Here is a 10,308-nt window from a genome sequence, read left to right as displayed (position 1 = left end):
TTGCCAAACAAAATAGATAAAAACACACTATGCAAGAGGCGTAATGGAATAGAGGCGTAATAGCAATTCAATTGTTTGGTTGAATGCAATGGAATAGAGGCATAATAGTATTCTTGTGTTTGGTTGAATGGAATGGATGTGTAATAGCATAAGGAAAAACTAAAATGACTAGAATACCCTTAGTAGAAATTTGTTTAGGTAAATGATTATTGTTATTGTTATTAAATTTTAATAAGATTATTAATATCAATAATAAATAATTTAATCATATTTTAACATAATTATTATTAAATATATTTTAATTAAAATATATAATTTAATAAAATTCTTAATATTAAATATTTTTATATGAATTTACTAAAATCATAATATATAATAATATAAAATATAATTTAAAGTTATTATTATTAAATATAATTTAATAAAAATATATAATTTAATAAAATTCTTAATATTAAATCTTCTTATATGAATTTACTAAAATCATAATATATAATAATATAATATATAATTTAAAATAATTATTATTAAATATAATTTAATAAAATTCTTAATATTAAATATTCTTATATGAATTTACTAAAATCATAAGATATAATACTACAAAATATAATTTAAAATTATTATTATTAAATATAATTAGATAAAAATATATAATTTAATAAAATTCTTAATATTAAATATTCTTATATGAATTTACTAAAATCATAATATATAATACTAAAATCATAATATATATAATTTAATTTTTGAATGAATGCAAATGATTCACTATGAATGTTTCATTCATAAGATCTCCCCCGCTGTAACTTCTTCCTAGATAAAGATTGAAAAACAATAGCAAACAAATAATTCAAAGGATTTTTCATTAATTTTATAAATGTTAATTCGGAGAAGCAACTCCAGAAATCATCATATGTTATAAATAATTCAGCACTTATGAGCTAAACAAAGGAGCTTGATGATATCCCAGTACACAGGTTTATACAAACTTGATAGCAATCTTCCATCAAAAGTGTACGGATGAAGATAATAGATGGTGACATTTTGGTAAGATAAAGGTTCTAGGACAGCTTATCGCCCCAAAAGCGCAACACGATCCTTCTGTACTGCCTGTGTCAGGTTGATGTCAAAGAGTTCGAATCGTATGGGCATCTCCATCTCATAGAAGGGGTTCTTCAAAACATAATCTGTGTAGAGCTCATAAACAACTTTGTCCCTGGTTCACAAACTACAAAGAACTTTGTCCCTGAAAATCATAACATGCATATTTGCAAAATCAACAGTGTAGAGAATTCATCGAGTGGTTATTTAAAATCCATTTAAAGGAGAGAATTCATATTTGTACATGCTTCTTGTTATTATTAATTATAACAGAGTTGAACTTGAGACTACCATGGTATATGAGTCAAAAACGAAATGTTAACAAAGTATGGCCCTTTTCATTTATCTTACTTGAATAATACCTCAAGTTGAAATGTAAATCTTAAGTAATTTTTTTATTTAGACGGGATAATATTATCACCTTGCAACACCCAACGCAAACACATAATGAGCTGTAAAAGGCTCAACAATCTGAAAGCACAAAAAAGTGAGTTAAACATGGTGATCTTATAAACCTTATTTATAAAATTAAATCTGCCATCTAGGTAATTTTTACCTTGGTGTTTTGCATCACTCGCAACTGAGGTAAAACTGAAATGGCTTCCAAATATACACAGAATGCCCAGGAAATCCGGTTCAATAGATTATGGAAAGTTGTTGGATGAATACACAGAGCTAGTACTGCACAAGGGACAACCTGAATCCAAATTCAAACGCCCATATGACTTCTACAATATGTTAAAAAAAGGAATAAATCCACTCAAGGAACAAAGAATATAATTGTATTGCTAAAACGTGTCTATGCGTAGCAATACAAAAAATGTAAATACCTTCAACAATTTTTGTTCAATTGGTTGCCAGATAAAATATATTAAATCAAAACTAGAAGGGTGAGGTATAAGGTGACTTTCAAAGTGGTATTTAAAACAAACAAGTGCTAAGAAGAACTGAAGGCAAGTTACAACTCAATAGACAGTTAGAAGACTACCTACACATGGAAAAAAAACGAAGAAAGAGAACAAAACATATTTAACCAGTAATTGAGGGTTAATCAATTCATTCATCCATCTTGTGTAAACGAAAAGGCCAATATCAAAAGGCATACTGGATTTTAACAACAACCAAGCTTTATACATAGCAGGAAAGTTAGAAGCAAGAAAGAACAACTCCTTTTGGTCCAAAAGCTACTTTTTTTATCAACCAACATTCTACCCATACTTCATTCATGGAGAAGAATAGCAAGAAACGGATACCTTAAATCGAAAGAAACAAGAAATCAAGCCGGAAATTCAACCTAAACACAGCTATATAGCAAAAAAAAAAAAACAATCGGCACAAAGTCAGCAAATCAAACTCTTTAAAATTTTGCTATTTAGCCATTACCTTAATGAGTTCTTGAAACTACTAAATTAAGAAAAAAAATCCATGCAATAAGTATTAAATTTAAGCGACAAATTAATCTAAAACAATTCCAATAACAAAATATAGAATTTTTTATCAACTGGCAAGAGAGAAGAAGCTTTTTTTTTTTTTGGAATTACCAGCACAAGTCTTCTCTTTGGTGAGCTTATAGATGAGGACAGAGATTCCGATAGAATGGACAGCCTCGGCGGCGACAAAGAGGTTGTCGTGGTCATTTACAATGACTCGGAGAAGAACCAATGCTGCCATCCCCGATACCACCGCCAAAAAAGTCTTCACCTTCGGCGGCTGTCGTCTCACCCACATCGACACCGCATGGATCGGCCTCTCCTGTGTCCTTATGTCTTCTTTATTCTTTTTTCCCGTTTTGGGGATTTAGAGGATGTAGGATTCTGGATTTTGGGGTTTGATTTGAGCTTTTTGTTTAATAGGGAAAAAATAAAAGTGATTTGGGTGGATTTTTATTTGACGGGCAAGAAATCTGAATCTGAATTAAAAATTACCTGAAATATGGGAACAGAAGGAGAGAAAGTTACAGATCTGTGGGAGAAGATGAAGGAGAATATCTGAAATATGGCAAGAGAGTTTGAGGGCAGAAATTGTGTAGAGAGTTTGACGCAGATGAAGGAGAAGATGAAGGAGGGCAAAATTTGGAAAATGGGAAAAAGAGAGCGGAACTTAATAGCTATTCAGTGCTGAAGGCAAGGAATGGCTATTACAGCTTCTCACGTAATAGAGGTTGAATGGAATAAGGCTGTATTACAATTACAGCCAACCAAACGTTGGTTTGGTGGTGGGCTCATCGATTTGGGTGGAATGCATTCCTATTCTCCCAACCAAACATTGATGGTTAAAGAAAAAATATTTTATTATAAATTTATATTTTAATACTTTTTCAAATGAATTTATAAATTTATATATTTTTAATAATTTTGTAAAAGTAAAATAATTTTAAAATTTTTTATTATATATCATTTCTAGTTTAATGTCGTTAATAGCTATTTTCAATTTTCACCTCACCGTTATAGTTGTGTTTGAATCTAAACACATATTTCACTATTATTTCTAATCTCTCTACTACAGTATTCAATCTCTTTGCTATAATAATTAATCTCACAGCCACCATTGTTTTTAACCTCAACGGAGATAAACGATCCATCTAAACTAAAACCTAAATTTTAACAATTTCTTCCAATACCAGCAATGCCCTCGTAAAGATTGTCTTAAGAGAATATCTCCACCTTTCAATCTATAAGCTTCAATCCAGGTCACCCATAATGAGCCTAATTTAATCCATACAGTCCAAAGGTTACTAAGAACACAGGCTTTATTTCAGGAGTTAAAAGATTTTTATGGAGGACATGAAAATTATTATTATTATTTTTATTTATAGTTGAGTTTGAAGCAAAATATTTTATCGGTAGAATTATAAAAAAATTTAAAAAATAACTTTGATGACAATTTTTAAATATTAAATGTGAACTCGGTTTTAATGTAATTTTATTTAAATTTTTTATAATACAAAAACTAAAGTAGTCTATTATTACAAAATACATTGACCATTAATAATAGCACAGATTGATTCGTTTGACATTATTTCCAACTATAGATTGTTATAAATTACTCGTATACCTAATAATTTATAATGTATTAGTAATTTCCAGTTGTCATACATATAAACGTGCATGACGGTGGCGGTAACAAAGTGTCCATAGATATTACAGTGACGCCAGCATCATCCATCTAATTCCAGGATTCAACCACTCCCTTTAATCCTCTACGTGTAATATTCTCTCCCTCTTTCTACACCTGCATCATGAACCTTTACCACGTGTCCCCTAATCCAAACTACCCACAAGATCATGCTAACCAAGTGAGGGATGATGAGGTTAACTTTCAAATGTAGCAGACATAAAAAAATATGTGCATGAAATGCATGACGGGTTTCGTACTCTCACGTACCAATGTTAAACAACTTTAGCTAACGTATTTTAGAGGCACCTATATAGATGTGAACTCTTAATTCTGGCTTAGAACATTGAACAGAAACTACATTAATATTCAAAGTTTGTTGGAGAGCTTGGACACCTTACAACAATAAATTAACAAACAAATTTCGTATTATAACTACCATATATACTTATATTAGTAAAATATTTGTTGGGTCAACTTTGAAGACATGGATTCATGTGTATATATGGAAATTCCATGCACAAGCAAACCCTAGATTTGCGACAAGTATTCAGTATGTAAGCATGGATTAAATTATGCATCACTGCCTTAAAGAAATAGAAAATCAAGTTTCCCTGACCAAGGTCCAGGGGTGACAGCAATTGCTGCATCATTTTCAATTTAATTTTTATGTGCATGGAAAATCTCTACGTAATTTTTTTTATGAGTTTGAGGGACGTGTCATCATGATATACGTTTCTTAAGCTTATTTCCAGTCTTAATTTATATTGGAAATGGGATGTTTCTAGACGAGCAACAGGGAGAGAAGAGATTAATTAAAGATCACATTGTTTTACCAACTTTGTTGATGATTAGAATTAGCGAACAACTAATGCAAAATCCATGGCTAACATTTGTACTACCGTGGTCAGGTTGTTCATTCTTCAATTGCACTTGTCACTCCTGTTGAGTAGCGCTTTGTAAGTGGTTTTTCTTTAAAGCCTTTTAATATTTTTATATTGAATTACATTTTACAACACCCTAGGATAAATAAAGTTGTTAAGTAGCAAAAATATTATTATTGTGTGGATTGAGCCTTATAAAAGGAAAGAGAAGGAAGGAAGGATGTGGGTTCTGAGCACTGGCACAAAAGGAATAATATAAAAGCATTTGACCAAATGGTGTCACATTGTTAGATAGGGGTGGATGAAATCATGGAGTTTCCTTATCCCAGATGTATAAAAAGCACCCTTTTTAGAGCAACAACTGTCAATGTTTAAGCTAGACCACAAATTTTGAGAGGGAGTCGGAAAGGAAAGGGGATAGTTGACTTTATAGTTGGAAGTAGAGAGGGCACCGGGCTCTGCCTTAGCTATACGTGTTCAAAATATAGTGGTTTATGCCCAAGTTCCAGTGTCCAGCTAGGAAGCTGTTGACATTGTTTCAACAATAACTAATATTAGTCTTAGCCTCCTAAATTATTAATACTCTCTATTATGAATCTTGTTATATAATCTTTGTAATTCTCAATTAGCTTCTACAATAAAATAATTCAATTAATTAATAAATAAGATTGATAATAATATAGATAATAAAGTTGACAAATATTAGATTAATCTGGGGTGTAAAAAATAATTTACAGCAAAGTTGTTGCTACATTGGGACATCATTTTATTTAAAAAGCAAAAAAAAAAAAATCAAACTTGTATTATTGAGGATGAAAATTCAGAGAGTACCAAGTTGATGGTGGTGGGTAGTAATTGGTGATGAAAGCCAACGTAGATAAACACACTTGATTTGGAAGTTCAAATTTGGGCAATGCAACAGTGTCTCATTTTCTTCTATTGTTGACACCTTCCTTAACCACCTTTACCGTGCAATCATTTTGGACTTTTGGGTGCACAACTAAGGTCAAACTATCACCATTTCTACTTGCTCATTGAAACCAAGTTTTATCCTCAACCTTTTTTATTTTCCGTCTCAAACAAGCAAACAAAATAACATCTCTAAATATTTTACACATTTGTACTATATTTCAAACTCCAAAAAAAATGGGTAATTAATCTTATGTACGTAAAAAATACATAAAGAAAAAAGACACGTGTCGTGAGGCCGGCGCCAAATTTCGCTGACTTCAATATTAGAACTCTTTCCCCACTATATATAGGGGAAGGTCATCCTTCCTTTGGGATCCACCACTTTCACACTTTTCTCCATCTTTTCATCACTGCAGCATAGCCTCCAGCCATTCACTCCTTCACGTAAATTGCACCATCTGCTTCATCATTTCTCCAAGAAAAATCAATGGGGAGAACACCTTGCTGTGACAAAACTGGCCTCAAGAAAGGTCCATGGACTCCCGAGGAAGATCTTAAGCTTACTAATTATATTCAGATTCATGGCCCTGGAAACTGGCGTACCCTCCCTAAGAATGCTGGTATAGAATTGCCTCCCTCCTCCTATCTGCACTGCTTATCACTTGTGCTTCAGACTGATATGGTGATGCTTTTATTTCAACTGTTCAGGGCTCGAAAGATGTGGAAAGAGTTGCCGTCTCAGATGGGCAAACTACCTTAGACCTGACATCAAGAGAGGAAGGTTTTCCTTCGAAGAAGAAGAAACCATAATTCAACTTCACAGTATCTTGGGGAACAAGTATGTTTAGAGTCTTTTTCTCCATTTAAAATTTTCATTACAACATAAAGTGTGTGGTCAATATTATATTGTTGGGCAGTCATTTTCATATTATGATGATCTTGGACCTTACACACTCTAGCTTGTGTTATGAATATCAGGTGGTCGGCTATTGCCGCTCGGTTGCCAGGAAGGACGGACAATGAAATTAAGAACTACTGGAACACGCATATCAGGAAAAGGCTTCTAAGAAATGGAATAGATCCAGTGACGCATGCTCCACGCCTTGATTTGCTTGACCTTTCCTCCATTCTCACCTCAACTCTGTGCAACCAATCTCTTCTCAATGCGTCAAACTTGTTAGGTGCACAACCTCTCCTAAACCCACAACTGCTACGGCTAGCTAATACTCTCTTATCTTTGAAACAAGAGAACCCAGATATACTTGTGCAATATCTCCACAAAAACCAGCTCTCTAATTCTCAGCAACATCTTGTTCCCAGCTCCTTACAACCAAGTCAGCTTCAAGTTCAATCCACCATCCAAAATGATTCCACATGCACCACATCTACTCCAGTTCCTTGTACTTCGGCGCTAAACCAAATAGAACTCATGCAAAACAGTGCAACAGGGATTTCTTCCAATATGACAAGCTTCAGTTGCCCAGATACCCAAGAACCATTGACTTCTACTTTAACTAATACCTGTGCTTCGCTTCCAAACTATGTGCACTGGAGTCCAAATCCGACAGATCCCTTTACATCTGAAAATTCCAACGTCCAATCAGTAGGGGGCAGCCAGATGTTTAGCTTTGATTCTGTGAGGTCAACGCCAATAACAAGTCCTACTCCGTTGAATTCACCGTCTACATTCATCAACAGCAGCAGCAGTGTCGATGACAAGAAAGAAAGCTTCAGCAGCTTGCTCAAGTTTGAAATTCCTGATAGTTTGGATATCAGTGATTTTATGTAAATAATATATTAGAGGTTGGACTTGTGATACTGAAAGAATCTTCATCCTCAGTGTTTTGGGTTTTTGGCTTGTTTATTTTTTTGTAGTTCCTTTTGGTTGTACTGCTTAAATTTTTTTGTTTAAGTTCCTTAAAATACGATTCTTAGTGAGATGTTTTCTGGATTCAAATGAAGTTATATATATCACATCTGTTAGGGAAATAAATGTTTTTCAAAAACAAAGGAAGAATATCTTTCACTACTACTATTACTTTTGACTAATGTGTCGTCAAATTTTATTTTTGAAGTTGTTAAAAATATTTTTTCTGTTTTCAATATTTAATATTAGGTCAAAAGTGTTTTTCAAAAATTAAATATTTATCCATACTATATTATCAAATTAAAATTTAAAGGTGTGTTTGATAAATTATTAAAAATTTTCAACATTTAATATTTTAAATGTGTTTGACAATCATTTTAATTTTTTACTTAATATAAAAATTTCAACAAAAGGGTGTTGAATAAAATGAGTGAGTAGATAACTACTTAGGAAATATTAAGTTGATTTTATTTTATTAAAAATTTAAAATAAAATATTTAAATTACCATATCTATCTCTTATGCAAAAATATAAAAATAATATAAAATATTATATTAATAAGATTAAAATTAAAAAATAAATAATAAATAATCTTTTAAAACTTAATATTTACTTTTATCAAACAATATAATTATTTTTAATACTTATATTTATTAATTTACTAAAATTTTCTAATATAAATTTAGCACTTATAAAATTTAACATTTTAATTTTCAATTTATCAAAAATACTTAAAAATTTATTTTGAAATAAAAAATAATCATCTATTTGAGTTGGTTCACTTTTCTTTTCTTGGATGTCTTATAGTTCTTTTTATATTTAAACGTGGAGTTATCTTTTTTAATATTTAATATTAATTTTATTTGTCGAAACAATTTTTTTGATAAACAAAAAATTAGTTGTCGACTTTAAAAAACGAAAATTGGAGTCACCACCGATCTTTTATTGAGGTGTGATCGGATCACCTTGAAAATGATTTTGGGTCTACAAATTTTGAGAAAACAGGTTCGGGAGTCGGTTACGCACAAGGAAGGGTTAGCACCCTTGTAACGCCCAAATTTGGTATCGAATTGATTGTTTAATGTCTTAGTGTCAAAATTGTGAAAAGATTTTAAAATACTATCCTTTTGACTTGAATAAATTGAATTAAATAATAAAACACTCTTATTTCAAAGATATAAAATGTCACACCCAGTGAGTTAGGGTGCAACATTTTTAATCTTCAAAATTAAGTTTATCTTTTGACTTTTAAAACCCATGCATTTTGAGAAGGATATTTGGTTATTTAGGTCGAATGAAAAATCAAAACTCAGTAAGTTAGGGTTCAATTTCCCAAAATTACTAAATACCGAATATTGCCTTTATTTTTAAAAACCCTTAACTAAGGTAGCAAAATGTCATATCCAGTAAGTTAGGATCCAACATTTTGAAATCCCGAAAGAAAACTCTTTTATTTAGAATCTGTATGATTTTATTAAAAAGTGGATACTCCGCTATCTAAATTTAACGAAAAGAATTGAAGCCCAGTAAGTTAGGGTGCCATTCTCTCGAAAATCGTGAACACCAAGTATTTTGAAAGCTTACGGAATAAAATGATTTTAATGCTTTAATGAAGCATAATCTTTAAAACAAATGTAATGTGATTGAATGTTTATGTACAACGCAAAAAGGATAATTCGAAAATAAAATGTACACCAATAAATAACAAACAATTAACAAACAAATACAAACAAGCATAACAACAAAAATTTCAATCATATATTATGTAAATACCAATATTAACGGTCAAACATCAAATGAATTATTAATCAAAAATTTTAAAGATACACTAAAAATAGCAAAAGAAAAAATTTTAATTTATAAATCCTATGTACAAAAGTTTTAAAATAAATTATATACATGAATCTAAAATAGATCCGAAATGGAACAAAAAATGTTGAATAATAGTATTTAAAATAAATTTGAAGCAAATAATATACATATATTAGTTTTACCTAGGTAATACATATAAAGTAAAACATAATAGTAATAATACATATAGAATGGAAAATCTAACAATAATATAAATAATATGTATAATAATATATAATAAAATGCTATAAACGAAGTATGTAAGATAAAATTTTAAAAGTTATACACATGCAAAAAGGAATTTTAAAACTTATAATCATATTATGTAAATTAATAATATATATATAGAATAAAATAATTTATATGAAAATATTATTATGTAAATTTTAAAAACCAATAAATCTATAAAAGTGAACTTTAAAAATATATTGTAAAATAAAACTATTAAAATGTGCGCAAATAATATTGAATTCACATATATAATATATAAATAATACATAAAAATAAAAAATTACATGAAAACTTAAAATGATAATAAAGCAATAAATTTAAACGATATTAATCATGAAGTTAAGG

The 10,308-nt window shown here is 30.3% G+C and overlaps 2 protein-coding genes across 3 annotated transcripts; one reads left to right on the top strand and one right to left on the bottom strand.

Moving 5' to 3' along the window:
* Positions 1-849: 849 nt before the first annotated feature.
* On the bottom strand, positions 850-3,378 carry LOC107946147 (ER lumen protein-retaining receptor erd-2.2). 2 transcript variants are annotated; one of them, XM_041106873.1, is made up of 4 exons: positions 2,646-3,378; positions 1,661-1,801; positions 1,526-1,575; positions 850-1,219 (listed from the first exon to the last, which is right to left on the bottom strand). In XM_041106873.1, the coding sequence occupies exons 1-4, from the start codon at positions 2,739-2,741 to the stop codon at positions 1,075-1,077; spliced, it is 432 nt and encodes a 143-aa protein (XP_040962807.1). In that variant the 5' UTR covers positions 2,742-3,378; the 3' UTR covers positions 850-1,074. The 2 variants fall into 2 exon arrangements, with proteins under 2 accessions (XP_040962807.1, XP_040962808.1); XM_041106874.1 differs by having other exon boundaries at positions 850-1,249; positions 2,646-3,277.
* Positions 3,379-6,409: 3,031 nt separating this feature from the next.
* LOC107947563 (transcription factor MYB102) lies at positions 6,410-7,976 on the top strand. The gene is made up of 3 exons (XM_016882177.2): positions 6,410-6,634; positions 6,723-6,852; positions 6,993-7,976. Exons 1-3 carry the CDS (start codon positions 6,502-6,504, stop codon positions 7,801-7,803), a joined length of 1,074 nt encoding a protein of 357 aa, XP_016737666.1. The 5' UTR covers positions 6,410-6,501; the 3' UTR covers positions 7,804-7,976.
* Positions 7,977-10,308: the final 2,332 nt, after the last annotated feature.

This window comes from Gossypium hirsutum, chromosome D12, assembly GCF_007990345.1.
Source record: "Gossypium hirsutum isolate 1008001.06 chromosome D12, Gossypium_hirsutum_v2.1, whole genome shotgun sequence".
Taxonomy (NCBI): domain Eukaryota; kingdom Viridiplantae; phylum Streptophyta; class Magnoliopsida; order Malvales; family Malvaceae; genus Gossypium; species Gossypium hirsutum.
The sequence above is the reverse complement of the archived record's forward strand: the minus strand, read 5'-3'. Positions and strand labels throughout refer to the sequence as shown.